Source organism: Hyaena hyaena, unplaced genomic scaffold, assembly GCF_003009895.1.
Source record: "Hyaena hyaena isolate Hyena2069 unplaced genomic scaffold, ASM300989v1 scaffold_27, whole genome shotgun sequence".
NCBI lineage: Eukaryota > Metazoa > Chordata > Mammalia > Carnivora > Hyaenidae > Hyaena > Hyaena hyaena.
Genome location: NW_024080659.1, coordinates 3234769 through 3255691, shown reverse-complemented (window position 1 = coordinate 3255691; position 20923 = coordinate 3234769). Strand labels below are relative to the sequence as shown.

Genomic DNA, 20923 nt, shown 5'->3' with positions numbered 1-20923 from the left:
CAGTTGCTTAGTTGCGCTGGGACCCCAGCCCTTTCTCAGCTGTGTGGTTTTGTGCAGGTTACTCAGCCTTGTGAGCTTCCGTTGCTCCTGGTAATGAAGTTCCGGCACCGCAGAGGTTATTCTGAGGATCCCATGAGAAATCGCACTTGAAACCCTGCAGAGAGACCCGGCTGGCAGGCAGCAAACGTTCATAAATAGTAGCTGCTTCTAATTCTAAGCGCTGCCAGTCTGCTGTCTCCCCACAGCTGTTTCAAGACACGGAGCCTCTCAAAATCTCTTCGCACTGGCAGCTCCTCACGCTTGAGAATGACCTCTAAGGAGCGAGCAGACGTCTTATCCGGATCCACTTCCATTCTCTCCCGATTCCTCGGGAAGGACGCATGCGTTTGTCCGTTCCCTTAGCTCACCAGCAACGGAAACCCCTCCCTCTCTGCAAATGCACACCCTCAGGTCCTTCCCACTTAAGAAATAATTCAATTGGTACGCATTTTATAAACACTTATTACATAAAGGGGGAGCAATTCATTTGGACTGGAGAACATTGGAAAAGCTATAGCGAGACAACTTGTGAGCTGGTCTTAAGGATTTTAGTGGGGTGGGGGTGGGGGGGCTTCCAGCAAGAGCCAATTCCGGGGGGTCAAATACACAAGTTGATCAGTCTACCTGATGAAAATGGTAAAAGTGCTAAGGAGAGCATGGAGGACAGCAGGCATATATATGGGGCAAGAGGTGTCTGGAAATGTTTGGGCAAAACCCTGGAGGGTGGGGGATGCCAATTAGGGCGTCCTGTGGGCATTGGGGGAGCCTTTTAAGGCTTCAAGAGCACACGGGTAACATATTTCTCTTCCCTCTTAGGAAGTCCCCTCTGGCAGCCTTGCAGAACAGCTTGGAGGGGTAGGAACTGAGCAGGTAGCCCAGAAGGGAGAGAAACCAATAATCCAGAGCCTGAACGAAACCAAGGAGCTCAAGGCTTTGAGAGATACCTTGGGGGTGGCTGGAAATTACGGGAAAGGACAAAAGGTGGCTGTGTTGCCGGCTTCCACCACCACACGGCTGTCAGGACAGCAGCTACAGCACTCGGGAACAGACAGCCCCCAGGCTGGGGGGCAGCAGGTGAGGGTCTCCTGTGCCCGGGTTGAAGGCGACAGAGAGTAGCCCAGTCTCAGACAGAAATGCTCGCAGAGACATGTGGATGTCAATCAGCCCAAAGGCCCATTAACTCTACTTAAACCACCTTTCCCGGAGAGGTGGTCATGACAGAGTATTTATTTATATTTGCTAGCAAAGTTCCCTGGAGCCCCAGAGCCAGCTGATAGGGCTGAAGAGAGTCCCCGGCTCTGTCTCTGACTCTGTCCCGCCTCTGGGCAGGATGTCAGTGGGACTCCAGGAGCTGGAGGGGCAGGTGGTCTTCCTCGGAGGCAGTCTCCTCCTCCGGTTGGGAGGCCAGGGCAGGATTCTTCACGATGCCTGTAAAAGGGACAAAGAGCGCTGTGGCTTGGGCCTTGGGCCGTGTCCCGAGGAGGCCACAGCCACGAAACCACCTGTACGCAGCAGATACTCCTGAGGTCCCTGGCAATCCTCCCTACCTACGCCCTCCTGCAGGCATTTCCTGCACCCCTGCTTTGTGCCTATCAGGGACTTCCTCCCCGGAGCCTGAAGTCCCCAGAGGCAACAGCCTTTTGTGTTAGGATCTGGAACACTTGAGGCGTTCTTTTTGCTGAAGAACTGGAGGGAAGTGAGAAGCAGGTGTTCAGGGAGCTCAGGGGAGAGAGGGACCCAGCCTGTAAGGAAGGCAGATTTGGACACTTGGGCAGAGAGCCAAGGAAAGCGAAGAGCGAGGGGCACTGTGGGGGGACCAGCTGTCATGTGGAGAGCGGGAGGTGTGGGAACCGGGCTGGACTGCAGGGATGCATCTACACCCTGAGGGCTGAGGCCTTCCAGGCAGTGGGAGGTGCACAGTGCGGGCCTTGTGCAGTTTTGTCTGCATTAGAAAGAGAAGCCTGGAGCAGGAAGACTTATCTAATGTTTGTTTGTTTGTTTCTGAGAGAGAGAGAGAGAGAGAGAGACAGCGTGAGCAGGGGAGGGTCAGAGAAAGAGACACAGAATCTGAAGCAGCTCCAGGCTCTGAGCCATCAGCACAGAGCCCGATGCAGGGCTCAAACCCACGAACCGTGAGATATGACCTGAGCTGAAGTCGGACGCTTAACCAACTGAGCCACCCAGATGCCCCATGATCCAGCACTTTAAAATCAGAGTAAAAAACAACAAAGAGAAAAACAAAATCTATGATGGATTTATTGATTTTNGGAGGGGGTGCGGGGGCACCTGGGTGGCTCAGTCGGTTAAGCCTCCGAATTCGGCTCAGGTCATGATCTCACGGTTCATGGGTTCGAGCCCCGCGTCGGGCTCTGTGCTGACGGCTCAGAGCCTGGAGCCTGTTTCAGATTCTGTATCTCCCTCTCTCTCTGACCCTCCCCTGCTCATGCTGCCACTCTCTCTCTCCGAAATAAATAAAACATTGAAAAAAATAAAAAACAATAAATAAAGGAGGGGGTGCAGACGGAGCCTTGCAGTGGTGCAGAGCCAGTGACATGAGGGCTGGGGGCAGAGAAGTGAGTGGCTGCGGTGGGGCGAGGGGGGTCCTGAGGACACTCAGCACCAGGCTGAGAGGGACACTGAGCAGAGACGTTCAAGGCTTCCTGCCCAGGCGAGGGGCGGGGAGGGGTGGCACACGCATTATGCCGTCCCCGTTGGGGGTGTCCCGTTAGAAGCCCCAGCAGGCAGTGGATGTGGGGTGCTCTCCCAAGATGCAGGGCAAGGGGGCTTTCAGAGTCTTGGTCTCGAAGCGACAGGGTGGCAAGACTCAGAGGAAGGGAGGCGCGCACAGAGCGCAAGCAGGAAACCTGTCGGTTTGTGAGGGCCATCCATGGTCAGGGCCCCTGGAGCCTGGGAAACCAGAGGCTGGAAGAAGCGTCCCTACGCAGGGGTCAGAGGTGACACAGGGGCTGTTATGGGGCGGGGGCGGGCGCCACAGGTACAAACAACTAGAGTCTGCCGGAAAGAGAACGAGAAAGAGGAGGAGAGCCAACCGCAGACCAAGTGAGAGCTGCTGAAGGTTCCAGAAAGGGCATGCCGCAGAGACAACTAATCCTTGGAACAGGCCCCCGGGTGAGAGGAAGGAGCCAAGGCCAGTCTTGGTGGAAGGCAGCAGGGTGGAGATGGGAGGGGCCTCCCCACGCTTGAATGGACAGGACGCCGGCCATGACCCTGGGGAAAGGCCTAGGAAGTGGCTTCTCCTCAGAGGTGTGGGGGAGGGGAGGAAAGCTAGGGCTCAGCAAGGCTGGCAGGGGCCGAGCCAGTGGGGGCTCCGGGAGACGCCCCCTAAGCTGTGGGATAGGTGGGTGGGGCCCTCCATGGAGGCGGTCCCCTCCGTGGCTGTGTGGCCGCACAGACACACGCACACAAGGACGCGGACCTGCTCTCCCTCCAGAGCGGGGGCTCCGGTCCGTGGCTACTCACCAGGGACGCCAGGCCCTGATGGCTCCTCAAGCACCGTTGGCAGCGTCTTCTCCCATGCAGCCCAGTTCACTTCCTCCACCCTGAGGACAACAGAGCAGCCCTGACACCCCAGGAAGCCACCTGCGCGGCCTGCGCGGCCCCAGGAGGGGGACCCAGGTAGACCCAGCGACGGCCAGGAGAATGGGGTTTCTCCGCCCTTCTCACTGGACACGGGGCCACCTGCCAGCCCACCCAGGCCCTGTCCGGGCAGCCACCACCCTGCTGCCCCCCGGGCCAGGCGTCTGCACTGGAGGAAACGGGCACCTCTCCCCTCAGGCCGTTCGCAGTCACCTGGGTTGCCCTGAACACCCAGAGGAGAGTTTAGATCACGTGTGTCTTTGTGTTCCTGGGTTCTCTGGAGCCCTTCTGCGGCCACTCCGCGTGCCCAGGACCCTCCCCTGTCCTTGCTCAACTGCTGTCTCATGAACCCATGTTTCTGGCCGTGCGTCTGTCACCAGGTTCTCTCCCCCATGGAAGACATAGCTCTCTGTGGTCGGGCTGGAGGCCAGAGCGCAGCAGCCAGGGCAAGGCCGGGGTGCTGGAATTCTGGGGTCCCTCTGGCTTCTTGGCCTCCTCAGTGTTCCCCACTTCAGGCCGGAAGGAGCAGGTCAGGGCCCACCAGGAAGGGGAGGGCGGATGGCATGCCTGGGCCTGTGAGGCGTGGCATCCCTGACCTCGCCTGCCCAGGGAGGAGCACGCTGCTGCTCCTTTCCCACCAGGCCTGACTCCTGACGCCTGTCTCCTGGCTTTTAAGAGAGTAAGGTGGACCTGCACCGTGCAGCCTCCAGGGATCACTGGGTGAGCAAGGCGCCCAGGTCGCCCTCCCCTGCCTCCCTCACTCACCGGAAGCACCAGCGCTCATCAGGGCTCCCATCCGGCCTGCTGCCAACAGCCAGCTTCACCCCTGCCCGCTGCTTCTTCCTCCTGCACCACCAGTAGCCGTTTTCCATCTCCAGGACAGAGATGGCTTTCTGAGGACAAAGGACATGTCAGACAGTGGCCAGGAAGGCACTCCGCGGCACTTTGCCGTATGACCCGAAGTCTGCTAAGCGTGCGGGTTTGAATCCAGCTCCAATGTCTGGTTACCTGTGTGATGTCAGGCCCTCAAGCCCTCTGAATCTCAGTTTCCCCACCTGCAGATGGGCGGGTGTTGAGAAGTCAGCACAGAATGACTGCTCAACCGTGACTTGCCTTGTTACCGATTCCAGAATTCCGCACCAGCATTATATCTGCTCCACCCACACACATGCCTGCCCACCGGCACATGAGCGAATTAGGTGCGGCACACAACTTTGCCCAGCAGGGCACAGCTCAGAGAAGATGGGGGGCTTGCCCAAGGTCAACAGTGGATCGGTCAGATTCCAGCCTTCGGGACAAGGCTTTCTGAGCACCAGCTCACCACCCCCAGGCATCCAGTCAAGAAGTAGCTATTGCTCCCTCCATGGAAGGCAGATGTCACATCAGCCCCCAGCTACAGGGCCTTTGCCCCCCAATCCCAGGATGGCACATCCAGCCTGCCTCACCCACTAATGCAACCCCACTGACTGTTTGATGAACACAGGCTGGGAACTGCGTGAGGCCAAGGATTTGACCTTGTTCTCTGCTGTGTGTTCAGCACCAAAGAACTAAGCCTAGCTCCTCAGTAGATTCTCAAGAAAGACTTGAGGATGATAACGATTGACCCTCTCAGCACCTATTCTGTGCCGGGCACCGTCCCAAGGGCTTTAGATCTATGAGCCCATCCGATCCTCACGACAACCCTAGGAAGGAAGGAGTGGATCAGGGGGCCCAGCTCAGCCAGGTCCTGCATACTCCTCACCGGGCCCAGAACCTGGGGGAAAGGAGGGGAGCCCCCTGCCCCCGCGGCACCTGCAGCTTCCAGATGCTCCAGCTGTCGGTGGCCACACTGTTGACGGTCTCGCTCATGAGGGCGATGAGCATGTTCAGCAGCAGAATGTAGGTGAGCAGCACGTATGCCAGCAGCAGCAACAGCACCACGCCGCGGAAGCGCAGCTCGTCTTGGAAGGCCAGCTCCCCCATGCCGATGGTGAACTTGAAGAGCTCCAAGGAGGCGTCCAGGATGCCACCGTAGGGGGACGAGCTGCCCCCCTCATCCTCCTGTCCGACCCCGGGCTGTGCTGCCTCTGTGACATTGGGGCCTGGGGGGGCCCCCGAATCCCGGGCTTCCCGGCTCAGGCTCACCAGGGCTGCAGGAGGGAGAGAGGGGGATCCTCAGCCTGGGGAGACGAGGAGGCAGCCTCGGTGGCGTACAGAGTGGGCAAAGGAGAGGCAGGGGGTGGGGGAGGAGGGTCCTTACCCACAGCAAAGCCGAAAAGGAAGACTAAGTAGACCAGCAGGAAGCGGAGCAGATCCCGCAGGATGACCTAGAACACACACACCCAGGAGCCAGGGTGGGTGGCGGGGCCATCGGGCGTGACCCACGACCACTGCCTCCGCCCTGAGCATGGGTTCCCATGGACACACCACACACACACACACACACATGCATATGTGAGGCCCTGTGGAGCCACACTGAATAGACCGGTCTTTTAAAAAATCTATGTCAGATCCCATCACTTTCTTGCCTATGACTGTCCGGGGTGAAAACATGAAACACAGAATTATCACATGATCCAGAAATTCCACGTCTGGGCATATGCCCAAAAGAAAGCAGAGACCCAAACAGGTACGTGCATACCCCTGTTCATTGCAGTGTTACAATAACCAAAAGGTGGAAACAACCCCAGTGTCCACCGATGCATAAAGAGATAAACAAAAAAATGTGGTACGTACACACGGTGAAATAGCATTCCATCTTAAAAAGGAACGAGATTCTGATCCTCACTACAATACAGATGAACCAGGACACTGTGTTGAGTGAACCTAGCCAGTCATAAGAGGACACAAACCGTATGATCCCACTTCTGTGAGCTGCCTAGAGTAGTCTGATTTATAGGGACGGAAAGAAGATTATGGTGTTGGGGTGCCTGGGTGGCTCAGTCGGTTAAGCCTTCGACGTTAGCCACGTCATGATCCCAAGTCCGGCTCTGTGCTGACAGCTCGGAACCTGGAGCCTGCTTCAGATTCTGTCTCCCTCTCTCTCTGCCCCTCCCCTCCTCGTGCTCTGACTCTCTTTCTCTCTCTTTCTTTCAAAAAACGAATAATAAAAAAAAGAAAGTAGAATGGTGTTGCTAGGGGCTGGAGGAGGGGAATGGGGAGTTCATGTTGAATGGGGGGACAGAGTTTGAGTTGGGGAAGATGAAAAAGTTCTGTAGATGGATGGTACTTAACATTGTCCTTAAAGGTAGGCTAATACTTCGAAGGTACTTAATACCACTAAACTGTACACTTAAACATGATTAAGATCGGGGAGCTTGGGTGGCTCAGTCACTTAAGCATCTGACTCTTGGTTTTGGCTCCGGTCATGATCTTGCGGTTGGCGAGACCGAGCCCAGCGTCAGGCTCCATGCTGAGGGTGGGGCCTGCTTGAGATTCTCTCTCTCCCTCACCCTCTGCACCCCACCCTGCTTGCAGGCACACATGTGCACTCTCTCAAAAATAAAAATAAAAATTAATTATTAAGATGGTATATTTTGCCACAATTAAAATTTTTTTTCAGCCTCTGCGACTTCCAGACCCTTCCCCCTGGACAATGAAGCCCCAACTTCCTCCCCCGACTCCTTGCCCTGCCCCACGTGCTCCGAGCTCATTCTGGATCCTGGCCTTGGCCCCCAGTGCTCCCCCTCTGAGTCTGTGCTGGCTGAATCATATTCCTAGTCTCATCCATCACCTCTTCAGAGCATCCCATCTAAGGCACCCTTTGCCCCAGTCCTTCCCCGCCTGGCTCTGGCCTATGTATTTCCGCCCTAGCATTTAGCAGCCTGTAATGTTCTCGTTTGTTTCTCTAAGCGTTCCCAGCTCTCCTACCACAACGTCAGCTGCAGGCGAGCTGAGGGCGAACAAAGGAACATATTCCAACACTCAGACAGGACCTCAACTTTTGTCGAATAAATAAATGAGCGCAGACACGTCCAGATGCCCAGGTGTCCCAGGACACGGGCACACGGATGAGCTCCTGTGCACAGTCTCTGCTCCCTCGGTGTGCAAGGCTGCGCTAGCAAACACACACGTTCTTGTGTTTGCTCACACCCGCGCAGAGCGCAGCCCTCTGAGGGCCGGTGTGTGCACGCTCATGCTCAGGCTTACATTCAGCGAGTGTCTGGGTTTGGGATGCAAAGGCAGACGCGCTCGTGTTCTCCTCCACCGTCTGGAGGGGGGCGCCTGCCTGCTGAGGCCAAAAGAGTCCTCCTCTCACCTTCTGGATCATGACACTGTAGATGCCCGTGTGCTGCAAGCCACGCGTATAGTAAAGCAGGTTCAGCCAGCCCAGCACCAGCGAGGACACAAGCAGGGGCAGGTACCACTCGACGGCCAGGAAGCACAGCACCTGGGACAGCACCGTGAGCAGGGCCTGGATCAGGCTGGGTGGGAACAGAATTCGGGTCAGCTTGCAGGCCACCTGGGGAGCTCCCCGCCACTTGCCCCCCAACGCTGGCCGGCACTGACCACCCCTGCCTCTCCCACCATCTATCCGTCCCTCTGTCTGGGACTGGACCCAATCAGGGCAAGTTATTTAGACCGTATGGGCCTCAGGTGTCTCCCCTGTAAAATGGTGGAATAGTAATAGCGCCTGACTCACAGAGCGTCTGTGCAGATTCCGTGAGCCACCACATGTAAAGAGTTCGGGTTCCAGTGTTATGCAGTGAGCGCTCAGTGCACGTAACTGTCATGAACACAGGGAGCCCCAGCCTGGGCTTTGGTCTGGGCCCCTGGCGCTCCCTGGCTCCGGTCCTCACCCCTCCAGCCTGGCGCCGGCCGCCACACCAGCCCCCCCCCCAGGGGCTGACGCAGGGGAAGGGAGTGAGGCCCAACGTACAAAAGGATTTCGAAGTAACCATCCAGGAACGAGACCCAGATGAACACACGGCGTCTCCAGAAGTACCACAGCTGTGGGGGGGGGGGGTGGGGGAGGGGAGGGAGGAGAGGAAGGAGGGGAAATTTGGTGTCCAGGCCACAGGGCCGCAGCCCTGCCGGGCTCCCCACTGTGCTCCCTGCCTCCTGGCCTGGCTTTGGGGGGTCTGACCAGGACCCCCTCAGGGGCTCAAGCAGCATCTTGGCCTTTTGCGGGGTGGGGGGGGCTCATGGATCCTGCTGATAGCTGAGAAAGCTTTGAAGCCTGTTTACAAAAAGTGTAGCCACCCACAGACACCCGGACCATGCCAGGCGCCGCTGAGCTCCCTGGGCATCTGCAGGAGGCACTCCCTCCCTCCTCAGGGCCAGAGGAAGAGACGCTTCACCTCCCCTCACCCTGGCCTCACAGGGACCCCCCAGTACTCAGCCAACCTGGATCTGGTGCCGAGTCCGCCCACTCTGAGACAGGCTCGATGCCTGTGCTCTCCCAGGGAGGGATGGCCCAGCCCGGCTGAGGGGCCTGGGGGTGGGGGGCTTCCAGCTCCACTCCACAGGGCGAGGAATCATGGGAGTCATCTGCTGCCCCACGGGCGCCCCAGAAAGCACAGCGGGGAGGGACTGGCCCAGAACCCAAGGCCCTCAGCTGCCCCGAGGCTGGTAGGAGTGGGACTCGGTGTAGGATTCCTTCCCCGGAAATGAAGGGATTGCGGTTAACTCACTCTAATTCCTAGGGGAATTCTAGTTTGCTTTTGGGAGCCCCACGGGGGTCCTGGGGGTGTGGGGTGCGGAGGGGGGATGGGAGGAGGCCTCACCTGGCCCACGAGGAGGTAGACCCCCCCAAGCAGGATCAGAATGTGGCCCAGCAGCAGCATGGAGCCTCCCGCAGTCACTTTCAGGGGGTGGGAGGCCTGCTGAAGAGACACTCTGATAGGACCTCGGCCTGAGTCCCCTCCCAACAGGGAGACTTCTCGCTGAAGGCCCTTTCTGGGCGTGAGCTGTTAGAGAGGCCACGCAGACCAGCACAGGGAACATGGGCTTCCGGGCAGGCCCGCCCCCCACCCCCGCAAGGATTCTAGCCTGTGGAGAGGCACACTGTGTACTGGTTATGACGGTGGATTCAGATCCCATCTCCCCCCCCACTGACAGCCTGTGTGGCCCTGGATGAGTGACTTAACCTCTCTGTGCGTCCCACCCGTCAACTATAACCTGGGGATGCTGACAGTTCACCGTTCTCAGAGGGTTGTTCTAAGCGTTAAGTAAGTTAACGCACGTCACCCACTGGAAATACTTTCTCAGGTAGGGTGAGTGCCCAGCAAGGATTAGCGTGGTTTTCTCCGTGGTGCTGGCCTCGGTGCTCACCAGCTGCGTGAGAGCTCCGGTGCATGGTGTTATCAGGTGCAGATGGGGGCTGGCCCATCCCTGCCCTGTCTTCTTCCAACCTCCCCCAGGAAGCGCCCCCCCCCCCCCCGGCCACACCAGTACCTTCTCCAGGGCCGGCTGGTGGTAGGCGACAGTGGTGAAGAGGAACATGTACACCAAGTAACACAGGAAGTTGAAGAAGAATCTGGGGATCAGCAGATCCCATTTCGCCTGCAGCAGTTTGTTCAACGGCTCCAAAACCACCATTCGGTGTCGGTGCTGGGGTGGGAGTGTGAGAGCTGGCACATCAGGGGTCTGCGCGTGTCGGGCTCAACGTGGGGGGCTGAGGGAAATGGAGGGGAGCGGCAAGGGGGGGTGTCCGGGGGCAGAACCCCCAATGACCCCGCCCCACCGGCCTCCACCCCGCCCTCCTGGCTATGGACTGGCTCTGCCAGGCCCCCTACGCGCCCCCAACCCCGGGCCCCCGTGGGCTCACCGGGCTTCTGCAATGAAAGGCGATGATCTCCAGCACTGAGTTCTCCTCCCAGCTGTCCACAGAGGCCAGGTCATACAGCGACACCCGGACAGGCCCGTAGCACCACTCGGTAAACTTCCGGGAAAGCGGCTGGCAAGGCCCTGAGAACTCCCGCTGCAGGATGTGTCTGAAAATCTGCAGGGGAAGCCACGTGAGCTCGGCCTGCGTGGCCGCCTCCCAGCACTGCCCAGGCTCGGTACCCCCAGAGCTGCCCACCATCTGCAGAGCTACACGCAGACACAGGCAGGGGCGCCTGAGTAGCTCAGTCCCTTACGCTTCCGGGTCTTGGTTTCAGCTCAGGTCATGAGCTCACAGTTCGTGCGTTCGAGCCCCGCATCAGGCTCTGCACTGACAGTGTATAGCCTGCTTGGAATTCTCGCCCTTCCCCCTCTCTCTGTCCCTACTCTGCTTGTGTGTACTCTCTCTCAATAAATAAACTTAGGGGCGCCTGAGTGGCTCAGTCAGTTAAGGGGCCTGCTCTGGCTTAGGTCATTGTCTTGTGGTTTGTGGGTTCTAGCCCCACATCAGGCTCTGTGCTGACAGTTTGGAGCCTGGAGCCTGCTTCAGATTTTGTGTCTCCTCCTCTCTTTGCCCCTCTCCCAGTCACGTTCTGTCTGTCTCTCTCTCTCAAACATAAGTAAACATTAAGAAAAAATTTTTAGGGGCACTTGGGTCACTCATTTGGTTAAGCATCTGACTTTGGCTCTGGTCATGATCTCACAGTCTGTGGGTTCAAGCCTCACATCAGGCTCTGTGCTGACAGCTCAGAGCCTAGAGCCTAGAGCTTCGGATTCTGGGTCCCCCTCTCTCTCTGCCTCTGCCCCACTGCTTTCTTTTAAAGGAGACACATGCACACACCCGGTACACAAAGATCCTTGTGTGTATAAAGTCTCGCACACATCCCCACATGCCCGCTACAGTGTAAACATTCCCATCAGCTCACATGGTCCAGGCCTGCCAGTGAACCTGGCTCTTGCTTCCCCACTCCTGCCCCGAGGGCTCTTCCCTCGACTCTGACTCCTTACATGGCAGAGGGACCCCTCCCAGAGGTCCTCAAGACCCCTCGAGACCAGAGGCTCCCGGCACCCCAGGTGTGTACCCTTCTATGGTCAGAGCTCAGAGCTTCCAACAGACTAGAAAGCACCCCTAACTTGAAAAGGTTAAGAAGCAGTTTGGTTTTGGGGTGCCTGGCTGGTCTAGTCGGGCTCAATCATGTGGCTCTTGATTTTGGGGTTGTGAGTTCAAGCCCCACATTGGGTGTAGAGATTACTTTAAAAAAAAGTTGGGGGGCACTTAAGTGGCTCAGTTGGTGGAGTGTCTGACTCTTGATTTCAGCTCAGGTCATGATCCCAGGGTCATGGGATCAAGCCCCATGCTGGGCTCTATGCTGATTATGGAACCTGCTTAAGATTCTCTCTCTCTCCTCCTCTCTCTCTCTCTCTCCCTCTGCCCCCCTCCCCTGCTCGTGCTCTCTCTGTCTCTCAAACAAATAAAAATAAAAAGATTTAAAAATAAAATTAAATTAGGGAAATGTCTGGGTGGCTCAGTCGGTTGAGCGTCTGACTTTAGTTTGGGTCATAGCTCATATTTTGGGAGCTTGAGCCCCATATCGGGCTCTCTGTTGTCAGTACAGAGCTTGCTTCGGATCCTTTCACTCCTTCTCTCTCCGCCCCTCCCTCATACATCCCCTCTCTCTCAAAAATAAATACTTAAAAAATAAAATGAAACAAATAAAAATTTAACTAAAGAAGAAGCAATTTGGTTTCACAAATGAGGAATGGGGAAAGGAAGGGTACCCTGTCATACCTCTGGACAACAGAGGGAAGTTCCCACCCCCCAGGAACCTTGGAGACAGGAAGAAAATAGTACACACTGGGTTTCGTGCATCTATACAGCCTCACAGAGGGCAAAACCCTGAGCAATCGCAAAACCAAGGAACGCTAAAGGAAAAGATAATCACCGTTACGTATAGGAAAATGTAAAGATTCTGCATGGCAAAAAAGAAAAAAATCCCACAAGAAATGTTTCTACTATACAACAGGGAGAAAACTTTGCAGCTGTTTTAGTAAACAAAACACTAATGCATTCATTGTAAAGGACAGTAATTGATATTACCGATCAATACGAAGAAAACGTAATAGCAAAGCTCATTGCACAATAGGCAAAAAATATGGAAAGACTGCCTCCTAATCAAGGAACCCAAATGACTTAAAAATCTTTGTGTTTTATAATGCAACATGTGGGGCGCCTGGGTGGCTCAGTCAGTTAAGCGTCTGACTTCGGCTCAGGTCATGATCTCACGGTTCGTGGGTTCGAGCCCTGCATTGGGCTCTGTGCTGACAGCCGGCTCAGAGCCTGGAGGCTGTTTCAGATTCTATATCTCCCTCTCTCTCTGACCCTCCCCTGCTCGCGCTGTCTCTCTCTCTCTCTCTCTCTCAGAAATAAATAAAACATTAAAAAAAAAAGAAATTATAATGCAACATGTTAGTGGGTAGTTCATATCTAAGTTATCAGTGAACACACATATATTAGGGGTGCACGCTGAACATGTTCTTACGACCTGGAGAGTTCAACAAAAAAGTGGGGAGACTGGGTCGCCTGGGTGGTTCAGTCAATTGAGCAGCCAGCCGACTCTTGGTTTCGGCTCAGGTCATGATCTTGTGGTTTGTGAGTTCGAGTCCCCCATTGGGCTCTGCTCTCACCCTCTCTCTCTCCCAAAATAAATAAACTTAAAAGAAAAAGGTGGGGAGACCCATGATCTAGAACGCTGCTCCAGGATCTATCTGCAAAAAAATCAAAGGGGGTCCTGTTGCTTCCTGGAAAGGTGGGAGGGGGTGGGGCCAGGCGCTCACCTCCATTTTGCCCTCCTTGGCGGCCAGCTTGAGGGGCGTGAGGCCCTGCAGGTTGGGAATGTCTTCGAGCTGCACTGTGGGGCAGAGGCGGGCACCGGCTCGGAGAAGCCCATCGTACATGCGGATCACCAGGGCGCTGTTCTCGGCCGAGTCATCTGCGATCATCACCAGGGCGTGCAGGGCGGTGTTGCCCAGCGAGTCGACCGCCTGCAGGCTGGCGGGCTGATGCGGGTTCTCCAGGAGGTAGGTCACCACATCCCACTGCTTGGTGCACGCGGCCAGCGAGAGGGGCAGCTCGCCTGGGGGTCAAGGGGGGCAGCCTGAGCCTCAGGCCTCCCGGCTTCCACCTGACTACTCCCCACACTCCCAGGATGGAAAGCCAGGCCTCCTCCAAGACAGTCAGGCCCCCGCTGGAGAGGATGGAGCACTGCCTTGGGAGCCCAGGTCCACCCAGGCCTGTGCTCTGAGGGAAGACGGTCCCAGGCCCCACTTAGGGCAGCTCTGCCTTTTGCTATGAGCACTGGTGAAGGCAGTTCTGTCCAGCTCTTGACCCATGGGGCTGGTGACCAAAGACTTTGACCATCTGAAGGCTCAGAACAGAGGCAGGCCAACCAAGGTCCCCATCTCCCTGCCTCCTCCTCTTTTCTTCGCCAGAGCCCAGCCCCACTGCCAGCTGGCATCGACGCCCCTTTATCCAGGCCCTATCTGGTCGACCTCCCCCCACCCCCCACCGGTTCTGCCAGCCATTCCCCTGCCCTGGGCCGGGCGTGGATGTGTGGCGAGCTTTCTTGGCCCGATGAGGCTGAAACATCTCCTAAGACAAACTCCTTTTGCAGGCAGCCCAGTGATTAGAAGCATGAGCCCTTGGGGGTCAGACAGATCTGAGTTGGAGGGCCAGCTCTGCCACACGTTTACCATGTGACGTTGGGCAAGGCCTTATCGCCTCTGTACCTCAGTTTACCCGAGAAAGTCTCCTCACCAAAGTAGAAGCAAGTCCCTTGGCTCTTCTTCTGGAAGAAGTGGCCGCAGGCCCGGGCATGCACATTGGCCCCATTCTCCACCAAGAGCTTCACACACTGCAGGCTCCTCTTCTCGATGGCGATGTGCAGGGCACTGTGGCCTCGGTAGTACTCATCCGTGCACTGGGCGTTGACCAGGGGCTGGGGATTGCCAGAGTCCCGGTCGATCTGCAGCAACGGCAGGATGCAGGCGTTGGCCCCTTCCCGAAGGTTCAACACGGCCTTCATCAGGCACGTCTTACCCGTGGAGCCCTCTGTGGGAGAAGGGGGGGGGAGGGGCACCAGGGTGCTCAGGCCTGGAGTGGCTGGGCGGCCCACCAGCTCCAAAGTACCCCTTGGGGAGATAAAAAAAAGATTGTCACACACGACTGGTGGAAACACAGCCGTGCTATAGGATATTAAGGCTCCGACCAACAGGTATTAAAATACCAACAGGTGTGACTACAATCTCTGCCCTAGAAAATAAGTTTCTAAGACATAATTTGTCGTATGTGCAATGCTGTGTATGTGAGAACACCCGGAGGAAAATTCATTAAGTGGCTCCACCAGTGGCTCCCCTGGCCTCTCTCGACCTCAGTTTTCCTGACTGTAAAATGGGAATATTTCAGGGCTATTATAAGGGTCAAAGGGACCACATACAAAATTCTTGGCACGCAGATGGCCTGGCACAAAGTACGTCGAGGCCAAAAACTACAAACGACATAAACAGCCATCACTGAGGAATTGGTTAAGTAAATCCTGGTAAGTGGGCATGACAGAAAAACTCTGCAGTTGTTAAAGTGACTGAGTTAGAGGTCTATGTACTCAAGTGTAAGTGGTTACGTATTGGTATATATAGCACAACCCATTATGTAAATATATATCTCATATATATTTAAATGGCTTGAAAAGATATATCCCAAATCATTAACAGGGATCCAGGAGGTCCTAACGTGTTAAACATCAGCTTTATACATTTCATTATGATTGGAATCTTCTGGAATGCACGAAATGTTACTTTTCTACCATTTGGGCTGATTTTCTTTTTTTTTTTTTTTAAATTTTTTTTTTTAAGGTTTTTATTTATTTCTAGGAGAGAGGGAGAGAGAGACAGCGTGAGCAGGGGAGGGTCAGAGAGAGAAGGAGTCACAGACTGAAACAGGCTCCAGGCTCTGAGCTGGCAGTCAGCACAGAGCCTGACGCGGGGCTCGAACCCACGAACCGCGAGATCATGACCTAAGCGAAAGTCAGACGCTTAACCGACTAAGCCACCCAGGCGCCCCGTTTGGGCTGATTTTCTAATCAGACCAAACCATGAAGATGTTTAGATTTGGGGCAAAAATAACGACAATGTTATTTTAAGATGGAAAGGGAAGGGAAGGGAAGGGAAGGAAAAAGGAAAGAAAAGGAATGAAACAGAAACAGAAGAAAAGAGAAAAGATGCACTGTGAAGCCCCTGAGTACCCATTTGGCCACTGAAATGGGCTAAGGGTGCTCGAGGTTGGCCAGGAGCCAGGGAGGTGGTGGGAGGGGGACACAGCCATGACCTCAATGAGCGGCCGTCGGCTCTGTCGGCGGGGCCTCCCTACAGCCATTTAGGCAGGAGAGCTGCAAAGACCAGTCACCCCTTGGCTCCTGACCACAGTCAAGGCCACCCAGTGAGCCAAGTCTCAGCACTTGGCCTACCTGTGTACTCTGAGTCGGTGAGGTACTTGCTGGTCCGGGACAGGTACTCTGCTAACCCAGCCAGATCCTCAGGGACACCCCGGGCCACCACGCTGAAGAGCCGGTCACGGTCAAAGCGGTTTGGGTCCGGCTGGCTGTGGGGAAGTGACTTGTGTCTGACACTGTGGAAGAACCATGCCCCGCGCCCCCCGCTAAAGTCCCCCCTTCCCAGGGGTCCTTTCAGGGCTTCCTGTGAGCTCTGGGTACCTGCAGGCCCAAGAACCCCCCGAGAGCCTTTCTGGGGGCCGCTGCCCTCTCAGGGCAGACCAAGGAGACCCCAAGTGCTGAGAGCCCCAGGAGGAGGCGGGGGAGGAGGGGGAAGGAGGAAGGCCTGTCCAGAGCACTAGTCCCGAGCATCCCCATGACTCCAGGGGGGAAAAAAAAGTTAAATAAATAAATAGATAAGAAAACCCCTCATCCTTCCTCTCAGAACCCGTGTCTAGACTAATAATGGAGTGGCTGCACCTTTAACCCTCACTTCAGCCCTTGGGATCAGCAATTGCTATTTTTTATCCATTAGACCAACAAAGAGATCAAGTAACTTGCCCAAAGTCACATGCGCAGGACTGGGCTCACCTAACTCCAGACCCTGACTCCTAACCCCAGAGAAATTCTAGGCTGGGCGGAGAGAAGTTTCTCAGAGACACGGGAGTTTAGCGCTGAAACCTGTCAGATGCTCACCAGAGTTTTACTGAGAAGCCGCACTTCCGGGGAAGGCCCCAGAAGAGGTCCGGTAGGCCCTCAGCATCTAGCAGTTTCTGGTGACAGGGGAGGAAGGGGAAGGCGTGTGGGGTTCCCCTCCTGGGCATATGCCACTATTTACAGAGCCCAGCCTGCCCCTGGGGCTCCTGGAACTGTGACGGGCGGATATGAAGGGTTAAACAGAGGTGGGGGAGGGGACATTTGAAGCTCTGGGGACCCTCAGGTCCTAGCTTTGCCAAGTATGGGTTAGTGACTCTCTGATGAGCCGGGGATTGTTGGGATCAGTCACATGTTAAGCTGTAGCCGTGTGACTGAGAGAGATAGGCCCTGCCTCCCCCACACCAGGAAGTCACGTGTCTGCCCCACCCGGCCAGACACACCGTCATTTGCCTAGCAGACCACGTGGCCACAACATGACCCAGCAGACCCTGTGGCTGACCTGGGAGCCTGATGGGCAGTCCGGCCAGGGAAAGGGGCCGTTTGGGCAAAATGGTTCCCGCCACAGGGTGACATCACCGTCTTGGGGTAGGGAAACCCAGAGAGAACACAGATGGAGTCACCGAAGGGCATCGAGGGACCTATTCTGCTGTCAGGGGGCGACTCGGCTCCCAGAAACCTCACACGCATCCTCCCCTGCCCTGGTCTGAACCTGACCGTGGTCTTCCAACACAGACCATACAGGGGCTCTGGGCTGGGAAACCAAGGCAGGTGCCACGCCTCAGGCAGGGAGACAGATGAAGGGGCTTCCCTGGCAGAGTCCTGCCTTGCCCATGAGGATTCTCCAGCCTCGGACATCAGACCTCACACTGAGGGGGGAGGGGTGCCAGGTGAGCACCCCCCCCCCCCCGGCGAAGGCTTGGAACTCATACTCCCGGCAAAAGTGGGCCCACACCGTCTGAACCTGTCCTGATCACAGGAGGCTCAAGGCGAAGAGGACTCACAGCAGAAGTCCCCCCTCCCCCCCCGAGTCTACATCCCTGGGCAACAAGCCCAGGAGCACCCAGGATACTACAGAATGTCCCTGACTCTCAACTTGGACTTGGACTTGGATCATGCTAGCATCCCCACGGGGACTGTGACGCACAAGGGCCAGGGCACACACAAGGGGACGTGAGGGTCTGCTGAGTGCTTCGGGATGGAAGAGCATGTCCCTATGAAGAAGAACACGACCTGAGAAGGCAGAAGGCCAGGAATTCGGAAGGTTCCAGAGGGAAGAACTCCAGAGAGCAGAGCAGGGTTATGCCCATCAGCACCAGGAGCCATCACAGCCAGACTGAGGACCTCCCTCTACCCCTCACCCCTGCCCTGGGCCGTGGGAACGGGGCTCTGGGGCTGGGTCAGGCCCCGAGTCTGACTCAGGGCCCTCCACTGGAGGTGAGGGGCCCCTGGGCCCCGCCCCCATTTGCTGCCTCACCTGACACCTGCTCCTTTGCGGTAGTTGAGGTTCACTTTGATCTGCGGGGGGCAGTTCCGGTCCTCCCTCTGGAATGGTGACTCCATGGGGGGTGGCCCATCCCCGAGGCCCAGCTTTTCTTTGTCCGCCTCAGCACCATCTTCTAGGCCTCCATCAGATGTCTGGAGCCTGAAAGTTGGGGAGCTGGAAGGCGAGGCCATCCTAAAGGGAGGAGGCTGAGGTCTGGCCGGGGCCTGCAAAAAGAGAAGTTTAGGGGGCGCCTGGGTTAAGTATCCGACTCTTGATTTCGGCTCAGGTCATGATCTCACAGTTCGTGAGCTGGAGCCCCACGTTAGGCTCTGCGCTGACGGTGTGAAACTTGCTTGAGATTCTCTGGCTCCCTCTCTCTCTGCCCCTCCTTGACTTGTGCTCTCTCTCTCTCAAAAAATAAATAAACATTACAAAGAGAAAGCGAGAGAAGTTTAGATAGAAGCTGAGTACAAGTAGACCCACCCACCGCTCAGCCCAACGGGAGGGGAGTAAGCCACGAGGGAGGAAGGCCAGGATGAGGAGAGGGAGGGAGGTTTCCGGTGTGGGGATGGAATGGAGAAGAACATTCCATCTTCTGACTAGTCCCTGACTACTGACTAGTCCCACGGAAAGGGTTGAGATTGTCCCTGACTTTCCCTCCGAGACTTCCTGGTATCTGAGAGGCCCACAGCCCCCCGTCCGGGGTAACAAACATTTGAGGTCACAGCACAAACGTAGCATTTCTCTACATAACATCTTGTCCAGCGGCCAACCTTCACAACAGATGAGTGCAGTCACAGGCACCAGAGGCGGGTCACAGAACCTCGTGTCCCAGGACGGGACGTGCTGGGGGAGACGGCTGGAAAACGGCTGGTCTCTCAAACCTCTCGTTTTGCTACCAGGGCAACTCAGGCTCAGAAAGGGGAAGTGACTTCCCCAGGGTGGCCAGCTGTTGGCAGAGCCTGGTCTCAAACCACAGCACGCCACCGTGATGGTGCTGTTGTTCTTCAATTCTCCAGACCTTTCAGGGCCCATGTAAGTTTTCAGTCTGACTCCTCTGACGGCATCGAACGCCACCTCTCTGTGCTTTAGGGTCTCTGGGGGCTACAGAGCAGGGAGGGAGCCCCCTCGGTGGCGGCCCAAGTGCCCCCTGACGGAGAGCCCTACCTCTCAGGCCCTAGGTGGGGGTCTGGGCCCTGGCACCTCTTCACAGGGGAATGGAAACCACAGCTTCCATCACATGGCGGGGTGGGGCCCCGGTTGGGGGAAGGGGGTAGGCCCTGTGCCCTCTCCCCCAGTGGGTAGAAGCAGAAAGAAGGAAAAAGAGTCAGCAACGGGTGGGGAGAAAGCAGGGTGGGAGAAGGGGGCAGGGCAGCGAGCAGAGAAGAGCGTGGGAATGGCAAAGAAGGGGGAGAAGGGAGGGTGGATGGTGACAGGGCTTGGGCTGGGACCCACCAGCCCTTGGGGACCTGGGGTTGGGGGGCATTTTCCCACAGAAGCAGGGGAGGCCGGGACCAGCTAGCTGACTCAACATGCAGGCTTTTTGTTTGTTTTTGGCCATCCATCTAGAAAGATGGACACCCAATTCTGGGGCGTCCTTCCCAAGCCACACACCATTTAGCCTGGCTTCTGTCCCTAACCATCCCTCCCCTGCACCCCCAATCTGCCTCCCCGGCTGCCCCCCAGCCCATGTTCCCAAGCCTCAGCAGCAACAGCTACCTGTCCGGCCGTTGCTTGTTCCGGGGCCCTTCCCGCCCGGCAGGGAGGAAGGGGTCTGTCTGGCAGTCCCGGTAGCGGGGGCGGGAGCCCCTTGAAGACCCTAACTCGGGGCTGGAGAAGCAGGGAGCTCCCCCACTCCGGCTTCCCCGCCCCGATCAGGCACTGTCAGGCTCCGGGCCGCCCCCTCCCCAGATGTGCCCGGGGGCCCACCGACTCACCCGGCTGGGCCGAGGCTGGGGCGCGGCGGCCGGGGCTGCGGACCCTGGGCTGGGCTCCCCGGGCGTCCGGGGCGGCGGGCGCTGCAGGAGGAAGTGAAGCCGGGAGGGCGGCGGGCGCTGACAGCCGGGAGCCGCAGAACCTCCCCAAGCCTGCTCGGAGCTCCGCGGGCGGGCTGCGGTCTCGGGGTGTTCCGCACCCTCAGCCCGCCCGGTCCGCGGGCATGGTGGGGAGTGGGCTTAAGTCTCCCGGCTCAGGACGCGCTGGCCATCACTGAGTGACCGTCTGGACCACTGGCCACACCCTGCACTCCGAGAGACACGCCCCGCCTCCCCACCCCCACTGTGTCTAGCCAGGGATGGCCCAGGTGGGGGTGGGGGCAATGAGAGTGTTAGACCACCTTTTCCGAAGGAGAATCACCGAGGACAAAGCCTACAAACACAAAAGGAGTTGGTTACTCAGGTTTATTTTAAAATTTTTTTAATGTTTTATTTATTTCTAGGAGAGAGAGAGAGACAGCGTGAGCAGGGGAGGGGCAGAGAGAGAGGGAGTCACAGACTCTGAAACAGGCTCCAGGCTCTGAGCTGGCAGTCAGCACAGAGCCCGACGCGGGGATCGAACCCACGAACCGCGAGATCATGACCTAAGCGAAAGTCGGACGCTTAACCGGCTAAGCCACCCAGGCGCCCCTATTCAGGTTTATTTTAGACCGGCCGGATGGCCCCTCCCGAGCACCCAAAGAGTCCTCGGAAGAGCGCGCCATCAAGCCATAGCTCAGGGTTTATACAGGGAGAAGGGCGAAGCCGGTGTACAGAAGCAAGAATTTTGCGGTTAGAGGTGGGGGGTGGCTTAACAGTCGCTTGAA

General features: G+C 56.9%; 1 protein-coding gene across 3 annotated transcripts; it reads right to left on the bottom strand.

Annotated features, from left to right (window-relative positions):
* Positions 1 to 1246: 1246 nt before the first annotated feature.
* On the bottom strand, positions 1247 to 20351 carry TRPV2 (transient receptor potential cation channel subfamily V member 2). 3 transcript variants are annotated; one of them, XM_039227274.1, is made up of 15 exons: positions 20061 to 20351; positions 18115 to 18347; positions 15960 to 16093; positions 14255 to 14548; positions 13276 to 13574; positions 10385 to 10558; positions 10012 to 10167; positions 9342 to 9440; positions 8495 to 8565; positions 7874 to 8039; positions 5876 to 5942; positions 5428 to 5765; positions 4402 to 4529; positions 3520 to 3599; positions 1247 to 1467 (listed from the first exon to the last, which is right to left on the bottom strand). In XM_039227274.1, the coding sequence occupies exons 2-15, from the start codon at positions 18312 to 18314 to the stop codon at positions 1373 to 1375; spliced, it is 2301 nt and encodes a 766-aa protein (XP_039083205.1). In that variant the 5' UTR covers positions 18315 to 18347; positions 20061 to 20351; the 3' UTR covers positions 1247 to 1372. The 3 variants fall into 3 exon arrangements, with proteins under 3 accessions (XP_039083205.1, XP_039083207.1, XP_039083206.1); XM_039227276.1 differs by having other exon boundaries at positions 9342 to 9437; XM_039227275.1 differs by lacking the exon at positions 20061 to 20351 and adding an exon at positions 18897 to 19219.
* Positions 20352 to 20923: the final 572 nt, after the last annotated feature.